Source organism: Lemur catta, chromosome 6 (assembly GCF_020740605.2).
Source record: "Lemur catta isolate mLemCat1 chromosome 6, mLemCat1.pri, whole genome shotgun sequence".
In the NCBI taxonomy this organism is placed as follows: Eukaryota; Metazoa; Chordata; class Mammalia; order Primates; family Lemuridae; genus Lemur; species Lemur catta.
The window spans coordinates 37,758,534-37,776,099 of record NC_059133.1 but is presented as its reverse complement, the minus strand read 5'-3'; the positions used below and the strand labels follow the sequence as shown (position 1 = coordinate 37,776,099).

General features: G+C 33.3%; 1 protein-coding gene across 2 annotated transcripts in view; it reads left to right on the top strand.

Annotated features, from left to right (window-relative positions):
- ZDHHC17 (zinc finger DHHC-type palmitoyltransferase 17) overlaps positions 1–17,566 on the top strand; it is an 84,394-nt gene that overhangs the window by 55,477 nt on the left and 11,351 nt on the right. For both annotated transcript variants that reach the window (XM_045553328.1, XM_045553329.1), the window contains 2 exons: positions 3,061–3,203; positions 4,669–4,769. In XM_045553328.1, the coding sequence (XP_045409284.1) occupies positions 3,061–3,203; positions 4,669–4,769 (244 nt within the window). The remainder of the gene's footprint in view (positions 1–3,060; positions 3,204–4,668; positions 4,770–17,566) is intronic.

Here is a 17,566-nt window from a genome sequence, read left to right as displayed (position 1 = left end):
ACAAACTGGACTTCATTAAAATTTAAAACTTTTGCTCTGTGAAAGACTCTGTTATTAGGAAGAAAAGATAAGGTGTAGACTGGGAGACGATTGTTTGCAAGCCATATATCCAACAAAAGACTAGTATCCAGAATACTTAAAGAACTCTCAAAACTCAACAGTGAAAAATCAAACAGTTCAATTAGAAAATGGGCTAAAGACATGAAGAAATATTTCACCAAACAAGGCATACAACTGGAAGATAAGCACATGAAAAGCTGTTCAACATCATTAGACAATAGGGACCTGCAAATTAAAACCATAGTGACTGTGGTTTTACCTGTCATAGTGACTAAAATAAAAAGTTGTGACAATACCAAATGCTAATAAGGATGCACAGAAACTGTATTAGTCATTGCTGGTGGGAATGTAAAAATACAGCACCCTGGAGAACAGTTTGGCAGTTTTTTAAAAAACATTAAACATGCAATTACCATGCAACCCAGAAATTGCAATCTTAGACATTTATCCCAAAGAAATGAAAACTTATCTTAGCTCAAAAACTTACACTCTAATGTTTATAGCAACTTTGTTTGTAATAGTCCCAAACTAGAAACAACATTGATATCTTTCAGTGGATGAATGGTTAAACAAACTGAAGTACATCTATACCATGGAATACTTCTCAGCAATAGAAAGGGATAAACTAATAATAGGTGCCATAACCTGGAACAATCTCCAGAGAATTATGTTCAGTGAAAAAGCTAATTCCATGTATTATATGTTGTATGATTCCATTTATATAAAATTCTTGGAATTACAGAAATGGAAAACCGAGATTAGTGGTTGTCAAGGGTTAAGGAGGGATTGGGAATAGGAGGAAAGTTGGCTACACAAGGGTAATATGAAGAATCCTTTTAGTAATGGAAATATTCTGTATCTTGACCGTATCAATGTCAGTATCCTGGTTGTGATATCATACTGCTATTTTTCAAAATGTTACCATTGAGGGAACTTAGATGAAGGGTGCTCTGGATCTGTCCATGTTATTTATTACAACTGTGTGAATCTATAATTATTTCAAAATAAAAAGTTTAATTAAAAAATAGGTTTATGAATGGTAGAATCTAGGTGGTGGATATGCAGATATTCACTGCTAATATTCTTATAAATTTATTACATAGTTGAAATTTTCCATAATATAGGAGAGAATAGCTTTATCTTTATAGCAGTGTATCACCATTATATCTTTACAGTATCATCTTATGTATGTTAAATGACAGTTTGAAAAAAATTTAAACAACAAATCTGACCCAAAAATCCTACACACAGGTATTATCCAAGTGAAATTTATGTTCACACAAAAACCTATATGGAAAGGATTATAATGGCTTTATTCATAATCACCAAAAACTGGAAACAACCTTAATTTGGTGGAAAAACAAACTGTGGTACATCTATGCAATGGAATACTACTCAGCATTAAAAAAGCAACAAAATCCTGTTACATAAAACAGCATAGATGAATGTCAAATGCATTCTCGCAGTGAAAGAACCCAGACTTAAAAGGCTATATTTTTTATGATTACATTTATATGGCATTCCTGCAAAGAAAAAGTTTTAAGGACAGAAATCTGATTAGTGGTTACCTGGGGCTGGGACTGTAAGGCACTGGGGAATTTAGAGGCTTGACAGAACTGTTGTATATCTTGATTTTGGCGCTAGTTATATCATTGTATATGTTAGTCAAAATTTAGAGAACCGTACACAGGAAAGGGTAGATTTTACTATATATAAATTAAATATATTTTTTAATTTTTAATATTTTAAATTTTTAAAAATGAAAAAGTGTGGCCAATGCTGAGGGAGAACAAATATCCTGACTAAAAATAAGCCAAATTAAAGATAATTTTAGAAAATCCTTTTTAAAATGACACTATATCTGCCTTTTCTCCCTCTAGTACTCCATACCCTCTCTCCTCTGAGCTGTAAATCTCTAATGTCTTGATATAAAGTTCACAGACAGTAGGAAAAAATTGGATTAGTTATTTTAATGTGGCATAAAATTAAACTCTGAAATTAGTGTTTAATTATTAGTCTAAGTTAAAATTACACATTTAGTTTAGAAAATGAATTACAGTGGCCAAGTTGGGAAAGACATAGTCATTTATATGAAAAAATATTTATTTTACTAGAAGCCAACAGTTAGAAAGGGTTCTTAAAAACGTATAATATAATCTTAGCCTTGAGAAAGATAAATGTTCAGTGAAGAAAGCAATATTTATACTCTGAGCCTTATTAGACCACAGCTGGAATATTTTACATAGTTTTGTCACCTAAGGTAACTCAAGAGAGAGACTTGATAGCTGCCTGTAAGTTTTTGAAGGGCTTAGTTTGTTTCACTGTTAAAAAAAAAAATTGTGATTGATGTTACAAGGAGACATACAGGTTTTACACTTACAAGTGTGGACTTTCTAACAACCAGACCAGTAGAGAAATGAAATGGAACTGCCTCTGGAGTATTGAGCACTCTGTCTTGATACATGTTCAGAAGTACATATCTTCAGTCTATGGATTTTAAGAGCCTGTAGATTGTTTGATTTTATTCTTTGTCTCATTTTAAGATTTTAATATGCTGTTTATAGTTTGAAATGTCTTCTCCAGGCTAAGCATCCTCAGGTTTCCTTATCTGATATTGTTCTTTTACCTTCAGTCATTCTGATTGTCCTTGTCTCTCTCTAGTTATCAATCCTCCTGTTAAAATGGGCTGGTATTTGTCATGAACTGTTTTCTAGCCAGTCCTTGTGTTAGCAGGTAGTCTGCTGTCTTCTATATTTGACCATAGAACCCACTCCTATAACATCTATTCTCATTTTCCACAATTTTAACACAGATCTTTTAAATTGGTTAATGCCCGTCTCCAGAATACAGACACCAGTACCTTGCATAGTACCTGCACATAGTAGGCAAATTTGAATGAATGAATTTTACCCCGTTGCATGCCTTCACAAAGGTAACAGTGGTTCAGACTGAGGTTGCTTGAGACATGCGAAAGTTTTCTAATTGTTTATTTCTGTACAGGAATTTCGGCAGAAAGTAATGCTAGGAACTCCTTTCCTAGTTATTTGGCTGGTTGGGTTTATAGCAGACCTAAATATTGATTCTTGGCTCATTAAAGGGCTAATGTATGGTGGCGTTTGGGCTACAGTACAATTTCTTTCAAAGTAAGTGTGTTGTTTTTAACTACATCTTCAACTGTATATGAGAATATAATTTGTACCATGCTGTATAAAATTAATGTTCTGTATGTTTAGAATGCTGCCTTTATGTAGTATGTTTGATCTTAATTTATTGTTTAAAGAATTTTGAGACGTTCATATGTGAAATCTTTGAGATTTTTTAACATTGTTATTAAAATGATTCTGAAGGTTCTTTAATGACAAAAGTCTAGCATATAATTTTTAAGACTAAAATCCAGTTTTAGAAATATTTGAAGTATTTCAATGGAAGTAAACTTGAGTCTCTTGAACTCTAAATGTAATATACATATTGTTTGTTTCTAGATATTTATAATACTTAATCTCACCTTTCTATTGTAATTATATTTTCTTTGGTCATAGGCAGTAAGCAGGGAAGAGATTTGATTTTAGTAGCAGGGTAAAGTCTAAGCATGATTATGAAATAGGCTTAGTTTGATTTTTTTTTTTGAGACAGGGTCTCACTTTTTTTGGAGACAGGGTTTTTTAAATTATTTATATATTTTGTTGAGATGGGGGGCTTAGTTTTAAAAATTCTTTTCTTCATTTTTTTTCTTTAAGCATTATGACTATTCGTTGCCTTTTCCTCTTGTCCTTAGGTCACACGGCCCTAAAGTTGCCCCAGCTAGCAAATCTAGACAGATGTCTACAGTTGAGAACTTCCCATCTAGTTTCCCTTCTTTTAATACCTTTTTTTCACCTAAATTTTATAAAAGCATTCTGAAAATAACTTATACAGAGATGAGAAATATTGTGCTAATGTGTTAACTCTCAAGAAGGGGCTTAATTCTAGTTAATTAATCTCAATTGTTGTATTTCTAGGAGCTCTAAGAGATTTTATCAACAGGAAGTCACTAAGACTTCTTAGTATACACGGATAGTTGATTCTGTTTATTTAATAAAATTTACTAGTGCTTATTTTTTCTGAATTTTAAGTATTGTAAACACAAACCTTCAATTTCACTAAATTAGCCACTTCATTGTATTTGAAAAGATGTGCCTCAACTTTATCTGGAGTGTGTAGGTAAGGAGAAATAATGATGAAGCAGAGGAAAACCTGAAGATTGTTTGTACTTATTTGTACTCAAAGTATAACACATCTTTGGTGCATAATATGCTGGATGATAGTTACTATATAAAGTAAATTATTGACTTAAGAGAATAGGAGTACACTGAAATTCTGAGGTCAAAGAGTATATGAAGTATATTAATTCTTGGAGAATTAAAAGGAACTTCAAAAGCTTGCTGAATCATTCAGCTGTGAACTCATTTACTATTGATGACTATGAAAAGTCTCAGTATTTAAGCATCTTGAACTCTGGAATCTAGTTAAATCAGTGCTTACTATACAAAATGTGTGTAATTTTCATTTAAATATTCATTTTTACAATGAAATATAGGGCTTATAATTTATAAAACTTTTGTTTTGCAGATCCTTTTTTGATCATTCAATGCATAGTGCATTGCCCCTTGGAATATATTTGGCAACCAAATTCTGGATGTATGTGACGTGGTTCTTCTGGTTTTGGAATGATATCCTTTGGTTATAAAGATCATACCTAAACAGATTTTGCTTGTTATTTAAACAAACATTAATAATAATTTGACATTAGGATTGAACTACTCATGATTTGCTACATTACAACAATATTCCTAGAAAAATGAGTGAACTAATATAAATGTTTTTAAATGTTTCATTTAAAGGGTTGTTTTGAAAGCTGCTTTTAATAACGTAAATAATAATAGCTACCACTTATTGAGTCTTTAAAAAGCACTTTTTAAAGTACTCATTTAATCCACATCCCATAAATTAGTATTGTTATTTCCATTTTATAGATGAGAAAATTTAGGCTTAAGGAGCCCAAGGTCATTTAGCTAGTCTCTGATGAGGATGGGACTGAAACATGTATTTATCTAACTCTAAACATATCTAACTATAATTTTTAAATTTTAGTATCAGACTATTTTTTCTAAATATTTTCTTAATGTCACAACTTTCTTTGTTGCAGCAGGTAAGAGTTCATATTCTTTTAAAAGTATTTTGTCTCTTTTGCTTCCTGAAAAGCATACAATGCTGTATCCCCAAACATTTGCCGACTCTAGGAAATTATCAGTGTAGTATACTTTTTAAAGGTAATGTAATTTGAAATTGTGTGTACATGTGTGCATATCAGAGAAATAAAGCCAATATCAATTTTTGATCTTTTTACACAGAAAAATTTCAATCAGCAAGACAGACTGATTTATTATAATAAAGGTACATGTTTTATGAATGTCTGATAATTAAATCTTTTTTCAAAACATTGCTATAAAAAGTATATAAGAAATGTTTTGAATGGTATATAATTTTTGGTGACTTGTCACTATCTATAAACAATCTTAGTACCTTGTTTCAGTTTACAACCTTACATATTATAATATTTTTATAAAGTGGCCTTGTGTTTTAGTTGAAAAACAAAATGTGCTGATTTTATTTTTGATACTTGAAGCACAGAATAAATACATTTATAATTTTTATATTTTTATTGCAGTCAATTACCTTCAGAAAGTATAGTGCTTTTATTAATAAACATTTTCTTAGTGAAAGTATCAAGTTCTTCCTCATGGCAGTTTTCACTAGTTAATTCTGGCCTTGTATTATACTTTGACATAAAAATTATTCCTCAAGGATATATTAAGCATTAGAATTGCCATATTGGAGCATTTAGTGAGTAAAAGAGATCTGCTTGTTTTCATTACCTCATCTATTTTAAACTTGTAAAAAGCACTGACCTCTGAAATGACTTTAGTATTCCAGACATATTTTCTAGCTTTGTGTTTCCTAAACTGGACATTAAAATTTGTTTTCAAGAAAAAAAACTAAGATTCACATCTGTGAATAATTTTACCCTGTTGTTATTCTCCTAATCTGTGGATAAGTGCTGAGTAGTGAGAAATTTAGTAAATAATAAATAACTTAATAATGAAAACTTAATGCTAGAGAGTATTATATAGTATAATTTGAGTTTTTTTCTTTTTTTCTCTTTATGTGGAGATAATATAAAATAGCTATGCAAGTTTCCAAAGTTGGGGAATTGGGAATATGAGACAGAGATTTTGAAGGGAAGGCCAGAACAATCAAGTCTGTTTAACTTGTCTTATTTGAAGAATTCTGCTTTTAAAATGGATTGGTATATATTTCATTTTTTAAATTCATTGAGTAAATTACATTTGTTAATTTAATTTTTCAAATAAAAATTGTAGTATGAGAATACCAAGCTTTATACTTACCTATCTGTAAAAGAGGGATGATAATAGTACTGTCTCATAGAGTTCTTGAGAAGATGAACACACCTAAGGACACATTTGACATGTAAAAAGTGTTAAATAAGTGTGTGTTACTTATGCATGACTTTTAAAATGTAATTTAGTTTATAGAAATGCTGTTGGTTTGTGCATATTAATTTTTGTAACCTGAAACTTAATCGATTCTATAAACCTTTTGGTGAAGTTTTTAGGGTTTTCTAGGTGTAAGATCATATTGTCAGCAAGCAGAGATAGCTTGACCTCCTCTTTCCCAATTTGGATGGCCCTTTTTCTTTCTCTTACCTGATTGCTCTGGCTAGGACTTCCAGTACTATGCTGAATAGAAGTAGTGACAGTGGGCATTCTTGTCTTGTTCCAGTTCTTAGGGGGAATGTTTTCAACTTTTCCCTGTTCAGTATGATGTTGGCCATGAGTTTGTCATATGTGGCTTTTATAATTTTGAGGGATGTTCCTTCTGTGCCTAGTTTGTTGAGGGTTTTTATCCTGAAGGGTGCCCGATTTTATCGAATGCTTTTTCTGCATCTAATAAGATGATCATATGGTCTTAGTTTTTACTTCTGTTTCTGTGGTAAATCACATTTATTAATTTGTGTATGTATATTGAACCATCTCTGGGATGAATCCCATTTAGTCATGGTGGATTATCTTTTTGATGTGCTGTTGAATTTGGTTTGCTAGTATTTTGTTGAAGATTTTTGCATCTATGTTGATAAGCGATATTGGTGTGTAGGTTTCTTTTTTTGTTGTGTCATTTTTTGGCTTTGGTATCAGGGTGATATTGACTTCATAGAATGAGGGAGGATTTTCTCCTTCTTGATGTAGAACAGTTCAGTAGAATGGGTGCCAATTCTTTTTTGTAGGTGTGGTGGTGGAATTTGCCTGTGAATCCATCTGGTCCAGGGCTTTTTGGGGGGGGGCATTTTTTAATAAGGTTTCAATCTCATTACTTGTTATTGGTCTGTTCAGGGTTTCTATTTGTTCCTGATTCAAGCTTGAAGATTGTGTGTTTTTAAAAATTTATCCATTTCCTCTAGATTTTCTAGTTTGTGTGCATAGAGATTTTCGTAGTATTCATGGATGATATTTTGTATTTCTGTGGTATCAGCTGTAATGTCTCATTTTTCATTTCTGATTGAGCTTATTTGGGTTTTCTCTATTTCTGGTTAATCTAGCTAGAGATGTATTGATTTTGTTTATCTTTTCAAAGAACCAACTTTTTGTTTTATTGACTTTTTGTATTTTTTTTTTTTTTTTTTGGTTTCCAATTTGTTTAGTTCTGCTCTGAGATTTGTTATTTCTTCTGCTAGTTTTGTGTTTGGTTCATTCTTCTTTTTATAGTTCTGGAGGTGTGACTTTAGATTGTTAATTTGTGATCTTTCTGTCTTTTTGATGTAAACAGTTAAGGTGATGAACTTTCCTGTTAACATTGCTTTTACTGTATCCCATAGATTTTGAATGCTTATGTCATGATTGTGGTTCAGTTTGAAAAATCTTTTGATTTCCATCTTAATTGCCCAGGACTACCTCTCTTCATGACCGCACCCTCTTTTCTGTTGCTTCTACCATTTTCTTCTTGCAACTCATGCAACATATATAATTAAAACTGATTTAGATTAGTTTTGAAAAGTAGAACTACAGTTGATTTTCATTATTCTCAGTAGTTATGTTCTAGAAAGTTGCTGCAAGCACTAACTCATAAGAGAAAATACTGAACCATTGTTCCTAAGGGAAATACAGGGTTAGGGTCCTACAAGGCAGGTCACAACATTTTCATCAACTGATCAGTATATAACCTTGTTTTACATGTGTTTCTGTTTTAAAAAACCTTATTTAATACACATTGAACTCACAATCAAGAACACTAAAACTTACACCTAAATGAAGCTTATCTAACCCATATATTTTCTCTGTAAGGCACGTCACAGCCTCCTTGTGCTTAAGAACACTAGATAGCACTTCAGCATTGCACTTCAGGGCCCTTTTAAACAGCAAAATCAACTGAAAGCACAAAAAATGTGGCATTAAACCACGAAAAGGATACTTGTTTACAGTATGAGAACTAAAATAAGAAGTCAGAATGTTGCCTTGTTGAACCTCAGCTGAGAATGGGTGCATTGGTTGACTCAGATTTTCCACTGCCTTGTTCATGTCCACTGAATGAGTGAAAAAGTGCCGTGAATATTGATTTTTGTGGTTACAAATAAATTTTAGCAAGTAGGTGTGAGGATTAAGTGCATGAACTTTGTTTTGGTTTCCTGTGATAACCCAACTTAATAGGTTACTTAATAGGTATTTTTATGGTAATAGTGACTTTTACATTGATACTATTTGTTTTAATAAATAAGTTTTTACTCAATGTTCATTAAGTAATGATCTCCCGATACACCTTATATTTATTCAGTACTTTTTGGTTTGTAGTTTCTTCAGATATATTATTTTTCTTGGTACTCAGAATAATTCTTTGAGATTAACTGATGCAAAGATTGAGGCTCAGAGAAGTTATATATTTTGCTCATAGTCACAGAGGTAGGTGTTAATAATTACCAAGAATTTGTTGTAGGACTCAGCTTTCTGACCCGATTCAGTGTATCTTCAGATGTCCTTATATTATATTCTGCACATACTTTTAAGATCGTAAAACATCCTGGAAATCAATTTGGCAACCCATAGAAAGATCTTAAAAAATACCCTTGATGTCTTAATCATATATAAATAATCATATGATCAAAGATTTATTTGCAAGGATATTTCTCATAGTGTTATTTGTAATAGGGAAACAATGGACACAATCTGAATATCTAACCGAACTAAATAGGGGGATGGTTTTATCAGTTATGCTATATATGGAATGGTATTAAATAACCACTAAAATGGTTTTCTAAGGCTTAATCATATGGGCTCATATATAAGATAGGATGAATTAAAAATACCAAATTATATTTACAGAGTGGTTCTAATTTTAAAATGCACAAAGGAAAAGAGCTAGAAATGAGTATATGTAAGTTCAGCAGTGGTTATCTCTGGGTATTGGACTAATGAGTGATTTTGCTTCTTATCTATTTATGTATTTGAAATTTTTTTTCATTGGCTGTGTTTCTTTTGTAATAATTAAACAACTCTAGAATCCACTGACATAGCCAGTATAGTCAGTGGTTTATAGCAGCAGTCCCCAACCTTTTTGATACCAGGGACCAGTTTCACAGAAGGCAGTTTTTCCATGGTAGGGGGATGGTTTTGGGATGATTCAAGCACATTACATTTATTGTGCAGTCAAACTTCTCTGCTAATGATAATCTGTATTTGTAGCTGCTCCCCAGTGCTAGCATCGCTGCCTCAGCTCTGCCTCAGATCATCAGGCATTAGATTCTCATAAGGACTGCGCAACCTCGATCTGTCGTATGTGCAGTTTACAGTAGAGTTTGCACTCCTATGAGAATCTAATGCTGCTGTTGATCTGACAGGAGATAGAGCTTACGCAGTGATGTGAGTGATGGGTAGCGGCTGTAAATACAGATGAAGCTTCGCTCACTAGCCACCACTCACCACCTGCTGTGCACCAATTCCTAACAGGCCACGGACCGGTACCAGTCTGCGGCCCAGGGATTGTTGACCACAGTTTTATTGTGTTGGCACCACTTTTGAAATATTGGTAGTAGGTTATTAGGAATTTTATATCTGAAAATGTTATTTTTCAATCTGATTTTAAGCCAAATTAAAGCTTCTCTAAACCCAAAAAAGATGTGAATAATGTCTAGAATCTGGGGTGATGATTACATACATAAAAATGAAGAATGTGCAGAATTATCATTTTCTCCATTCTCTTATGCATTTTCCTTTTATGCATTTTTCCCTGTGGGTTACTTGTCAGACTTCTCCAATTTTCTTTGTGTCTTTTCCAGTTTCCTTTTAATACCCTCAGCTTTTTAATACTTATTTTCAGATATCCAATCATCACCTTTCATGAATTCCAGCATTATTGCTATAAATATTTATATATCTTTTTCATGCACACGTTGTGAAGTCATTAAAGGTATTCTCTTATTTACGTTCTTAATCATGTACCTTTGACTACTGTAAATGAATGATGTGAGGGGAGGGATTAATATCTTCCTTTTTCTCTACTGGAGAGCTCATTGTTCCAGCATACCTTTTCTTCACTGAGTTGCATTCTCAACTTTGATATTTATCAAGTTTCCTAGATACTTTATTCAATTTATTGATCTGTCTGCCTGTACTATTACTGTAGAAGCTTATTACTATGGCTTTGTTCTTAAATTATGATATCACGTAAGAGCAGTTTTCCTAACTTTGTTATTTCTCAGAGAAGTCTTAGCTTTATTTTTTTTAGCCTTTTGCTCTTCCATTTAAATTTTTTAGAATCAGCTCTGTAAGTTCCAAAAAACCCTAATGCAATTTCGATTCAAATTCTGTTTAGGCCGGGCGCGGTGGCTCACGCCTGTAATCCTAGCACTCTGGGAGGCCGAGGCAGGCAGATCTTTTGAGCTCAGGAGTTCGAGACCAGCCTGAGCAAGAGTGAGACCTCGTCTCTACTAAAAACATAGAAAGAAATTATACAGACAGCTAAAAATATATATGGAAAAATTAGCCAGGCATGGTGGCACATGCCTGTAGTCCCAGCTACTCGGGAGGCTGAAGCAGGAGGATTGCCTGAGCCCAGGAGTCTGAGGTTGCTGTGAACTGGGCTGACGCCACGGCACTCACTCTAGCCCAGGCAACAGAGTGAGACTCTGTCTCAAAAAAAAAAAAAAAAAAAATTCTATTTAAACTGTAGATTGATTTAGAGAAAGTGACTACTTTTTGATGTTTAGACCTTTGTTTTTTTAATCAAGTGATAATTTTTATTTATTTAATTTTAAATATATATATATATTTTTTTTAAAAAAGGTCTCACTCTGTTGCCTGGGCTAGAGTACCAGTGGTGTTATAGCTCACTGCAACCTCAAACTCCTGGGCTCAGGTGATCCTCCTGCCTCAGTCTCCCAAGTAGCTGGGACTACGGGCATGCGCCACCATGCCTGGCTAGTTTTTTCTATATATATTTTAGTTGGCCAGATCATTTCTTTCTATTTTTAGTAGAGACGGGATCTCGCTCTTGCTCAGGCTGGTCTCGAACTCCTGACTTCGAGCGATCCACCCGCCTCGGCCTCCCAGAGTGCTAGGATTACAGGCGTGAGCCACCGTGCCCAGCCACCCTCTACTGATCTTAATTGCATTAGCTAGATGTCAATACACTGTGGAATAGACACAGAATAGGTATTCTTCTTTTGTTCCTGATTTTAAAAGGAATCCCACCATTGAGTGTGATGTTTATTTGTATATTATAGGTAACCTCCATTCCTGTCCCCCTCCTTTTTTGGCCTTTTGTGAGTTGTATATAGGTTTTTATTTAATCTTTCAATATTAAATAATAATAGATTTTTCTAATATCAAACCATTTATACATATCTAGAGTAAACATACTTGAGCATAATGTCTTTCTATACATTGCTGGATTAAATTTTTTACCAGTTTTATATGTTATATTTGTAAATTAGATTTCTTATAATTTTTTTAATGTCTTTGTTATGTTTTGATACCAGCATATCATCCTCATAAAATAGTTGGAGAATTGTTCTCCTTTTTATATTCTTTAAAAAGATTTGGGTTAGTTGAAATTACTGATTTCTTAAAAGTTTATTAGACTTGGCCAGGCGCGGTGGCTCACACCTGTAATCCTAGCACTCTGGGAGACCGAGGCAGGTTGGATAGCTCGAGGTCAGGAGTTCGAGACCAGCCTGAGCAAGAGCGAGACCCCGTCTCTACTAAAAATAGAAAGAAATTATCTGGCCAACTAAAAGTATATAGAAAAAAATTAGCCGGGCATGGTGGTGCATGCCTGTAGTCCCAGGTACTCGGAGGCTGAGGCAGGAGGATTGCCTGAGCCCAGGAGTTTGAGGTTGCTGTGAGCTAGGCTGACGCCATGGCACTCACTCTAGCCTGGGCAACAGAGTGAGACTCTGTCTCAAAAAAAAAAAAAAAAAAAAAAAGTTTATTAGACTTTGTAAAACCATTTTAGCCTGGGGTTTGCTTTACATGAAGTATTTTTTTTTGTTTTTTTTAACTACTCAATTTCTTTGTTATTTACAGGTTAATTTTATAATTTATTGAAGAATTTTATAATATATGGGTTATTTGACTCAACTTTGTACTTAACACATTTTAGGGATTTGTCCATCTCTTCTGTTTTCAAATGTCCTACATTTTCTCTGTTTTTTAAGCTCAGATGCTATTTCTCTTTTCTTATTCCTTGTATTAATTAGGGCTGTCCATATTTAGTTAATCTATTTTATTAGGTTTTTCAAAGATACAACTTTAGGTTAACTCCTATTTATTTTCACTTTCAATAATTTTGATTTCCTTTTGTCTACTTGTTCAGTTTTTTTCTTTAACGTCTTAATTAATTTAATCCTTTAGTTTTCATTAAGATTCAAAAGTAACACTTTAGGCTGGGCGCGGTGGCTCATGCCTGTAATCCTAGCACTCTGGGAGGCCGAGGAGGGCGGATTGTTTAACCACAGGAGTTAGAGACCAGCCTGAGCAAGAGCGAGACCCTGTCTCTGCTAAAAATAGAAAGAAATTATATGGACAGCTAAAAATATATATAGGAAAAATTAGCCAGGCATGGTGGCGCATGCCTGTAGTCCCAGCTACTCGGGAGGCTGAGGCAGGAGGATCGTTTAAGCCCAGGAGTTTGAGGTTGCTGTGAGCTAGGCTGACGCCACAGCACTCACTCTAGCCCAGGCAACAGAGCGAGACTCTGTCTCAAAAAAAAAAGAAAAAAAAAAAAGTAACACTTTAGAAACATTTAAGGTTAAAAAGTAACACTTTATATACTATTTTAGCTTAATTTTATACGTAAAATCAAGCTTATTAAGTGGGTTACTCAAATCAGTGTATCTTTACTAAATTTTTACCTATTTGCACTATCATTTATTGAGAGTTGTGTTAAAATCTCCCACTGTGTTTGTCAGTTTCTTTTTGTGGTTCAGTTTTTGTTTTACATATATTGGAGTTACAGTGTTAAGTGGGTATAGGTTTAGAATTATTTCTTTCTAATGAATTGAACCTTGTATTGATATGCAGTGATCCAAGGTAAAAAGCATCAACAATGAATATTTTAAGTAGTATTTGCTTTAAACCTTACTATGACATTAAATTTTAGAAATGTCTCTTGTAAACAGCATATTGCACATAGGAATAGAGAAATCTCAAAGAATGGATATGACACTTCTAAACCAATTTACCTCTAGATTTGTGCTTATTTATTATGTCTGGTCTCCAAGGGGTTCTCTTACTCTACTAGCAGCTCAGCAACACATTATAAAAGATATTAAAAAAAAAAAATTTACTCAGGAGGACATTCTTTATCATTGAGATTGAAAAACAACCAGTATGTTTCAGAGGATGTTAATCACTGTCCCTCGGATTTTCTTAATATACAGTATGTCTTTTCAGTATGCGGTATGTAAAATGGAGATTTTATTTGTATATTGTGTATGTAATATGCGAAAATGAAGGTTTTCCTTCATTTTTTCCTGAAATTTTTCTCTATTACAATCTCTGACTTCTTTTCTGTTTCCTACTTCAGGGATAAAGTTATCCGTATGTTGAATTATCTTTGACTATCATCTGTGTTCGTACTCTTGACTCTAATTATTGTTTTGTCCTTTTCCTCATTTACTATGATTGTCATCGTCTTTTTACACTCCTTGTATTTATCTTTATAAATTTTTAGTTTGTCTGTTATGTAATGATTTTGTTTCGTCTCTGTTTTCTTATTTGTAGAATTACCCTTTTCGTGTGGTTCTAATTGTTGTATCACCTTATCTCTAATCTCTTATAGGACTCATAATTATGAAACATTTTTGGTTAATTTGCCTTTGTCCTTAGGTTTTCAGACTAGATTCTTTGCTTTGTGAGTGTTGTGCACCTTTTTTCTCATTTGATTTTTTTTTAAGTATGTTCGCAAAGTTGTTATACCATTTCTTTTCATCTTTCATCATGTTCATTATTAACTTGGGCAAATTTATTCAGACTTTTTTGTTTTCTCTGGTGTACTGTGGAATAATTCTTGAAGTTTTTCTCATCCTCTGTGGTACTAGGATATCTCTTCAGTGCAACAGTTTGGCTAAATTTCTATCCATTTTTCTGTAGCCTGAGGAAAAAAGAGAGCTCAGTTGGAAGTTCTTACTCAGGAGTCTGGGTTTAGCTGTCTTAAGATCTTGTTAAAAGTTCTGCCTGAGGTTCCATTCTGACTAGCCTTAGAGATAGAATGATGTTGGAATTATCCCCCACCAACCACCCCCTCAATTTAATTAAGTTACCTTATTAATGACAAGCCTTGGCATGTCTTTGATACTTAGTGGAAGCCATGCAGTGGTATTCAGGGACGTATGTTCCTCAAAGGATTTTCTTGACTTGTTAAAGTTATCTATTCACCATTTCAATTTTTTCTCTCCAGTTGAGTGGGGCTGAGAAGTGAGAGTGTGTATTAATGAGTTAACTCAGACCGCCATAACAATATACCATACACTGGGTGGTTTAAACAGCAGAAATTTATTTTCCCACAGTTCTGGAGGCTGCTTGCTTGAGGTCAGGGTGCAGCATGGTTGGGTTCTAGTGAGGGCTCTCTTCCTAGCTTGCAGATGACTTTCTTGCTGTGTCTTCACATGGTGAGAACAAAGAGTAAGAGAATTCTCTCTTTTCCTCTTAGAAGGCCACAGTCCCATTGGATTAGGGTCCCACCCTTGTAACCTCATTTAACTGTAATTACCTCCTAAAAAACCCTGTTTCCAGATGCATTCACATTGGGGATTAGGGCTTCATCATATGAATTTTCAGGGGACACGATCAGTCCATAGCAGAGTGCTATGGTGGGATTGATCAGAGTACTCATCTGCAGTTTTTCATACTATTGATACTTGTACAGGTGGAAGCAGGATTAATAGCTGCCCCAGGCAACTTGCCTTACCAGAATCATTTTCATTCCTTGGCTTTCAGTTTTGAGCTTTATGGTATAGCGTGGATTGTTCCCCTTCCAAAGTTGTTGCTAATATTTTTGGAGGCAGTTGATGTGTTTGATTTACTGTTTTGGTACATTTTGTTGGATAAAGAAATTTAGTGTATGAATTTCATTCTATACTCCTAGCTTGAAAGTCTAGTTAGATAAATTTCTTTAAGGTTAGAGCTGCAGTTCATACTAGGCTTCAGAATAACATCCAAATAGTTTAAAGGGTTAAATGTAAAAAATGATACTATAAGCATTTAAATGAAAACATCGATAATTAATATTTGTTTTATATTTAATTGGAGGGCTGTTTAAGCATAAAAGCATAAATATAAATTAAAACAATAAAATGATGCTTCTTTTGCCTCGACAATTGGCAACATTTTTTCTTTACTCACTGCTAATGCAAATGTACTAATCAAGCAGTCAGTGTTGCCAGTGGGGTTATAAATTGGTATATCTATCTGGAAAATAATCCAGCAGTATAAAAGTATGTGTGTATAAAAAATGTTTATACCTAAAGATAATGTTTTCCTAAGTCAATATTTATTAACCTAGGAAATTATTTGGAGAGGCAGAATAGCACAGATAATGAGGAAACTGGGTTTTAATACTTGCTTTGCCTCTAACTCACTCTGTAATCTTGGACAATTTAGCCTATGCCTCAGTTTTATCATCTGTAAAGTGGGGATACCCGGATTTATAATAGTGTTCTTGTGCTGCTTAAATGGCACATAGTTGGTAATTAATGTGTTATTTATTTTGTTAATCTTAATATTTAAATACATTATGATCTGATTATGATTTAAAATACAGAGTACCAAAATTGAAAGAAAGTTATCGTTAGCTTGTAGAATTATTGTTTTTGTCTTTATGCTGTTTTAGTGCTTTCTCATTGTCTCTAATAATCATATTAATACCAAAAACAACCATGCTATTTGTAGAGAGTGCCTATATCATATAAATTTTTAAAATTAGCTTGTCTAACCTATTGCTAAAGTTAAGTTCACACTACCATTTGAAGATATGTAATCTCTTTACCATTTAAGAGCAAGCAAAGAAATTCTTTAAGGTCATCTGATATTTAATTCTAGAATATCTCTTTCAAATATGTATTCATATATTGAGCTGCTAGCTGGCCCCCCCCTGCAAATTTAACCCAAGTTCTAAGGGCCTGACCTATTTATTTACATGTTAGCACCTTTTTGAAACTGTTGTGATAAATAAAGGTGCTGCCCCTGAATAATGCCAAGGTTCAGCATTCTTTTGCACACTTTATTCTCAAAAGCTGGAGTTGGAACACCTGAAAATTTGAATTCTGGCTCTCTGGTGGCTATACCAGTATATTTTGTAGAATAAAGATGGTAAAAGTTAGGGAAGATAGGGGACTGAGGAAAAAAGGAAAAGAGAAATAAATCACTTTTGAATATGGCTGGTGATAATAACTAATTCTTTTTCTTCTTCCTTTGTTTCTCCTGTATTTTAGGTGGTTATTTGGTGGTTTGGTATTTGCCAATCAGATATAGGATGATTTAATTTAAAAAACTGTTCTTTTTCTGTCTTTGCTTCATGAGAAATGTGAAAAGTGTGTATACATGATAATGTTAAAAATCTTGTGAAATTCTTGTATATTTGGACCCATATAAAGTCTTCAGAATGGTCTTCGAGTATACCAGCTGTTTTGTGTCTAAGAAATGTATTGCTCTAGCAATATTGCTTTATTTCTCAGTTATTTAAAATAATTTTTGATAAATCTATAAATGCCGAATACATTTCTTATATTTTTATGTGATAGAAAAAAAGTGAACCTAGAAACTCTTTCTGTTTTAAGTAAGTTTAAAAATATCTTTTTTGAAATTAAGGTCAACTTCAGTATGTTCAAAAAAGGCAAAGGGAAGAATTTTTCCTTTTCTACTTTCTTATAGTTAAAAGCAATCTTTGTTATCATTGTTTGGTA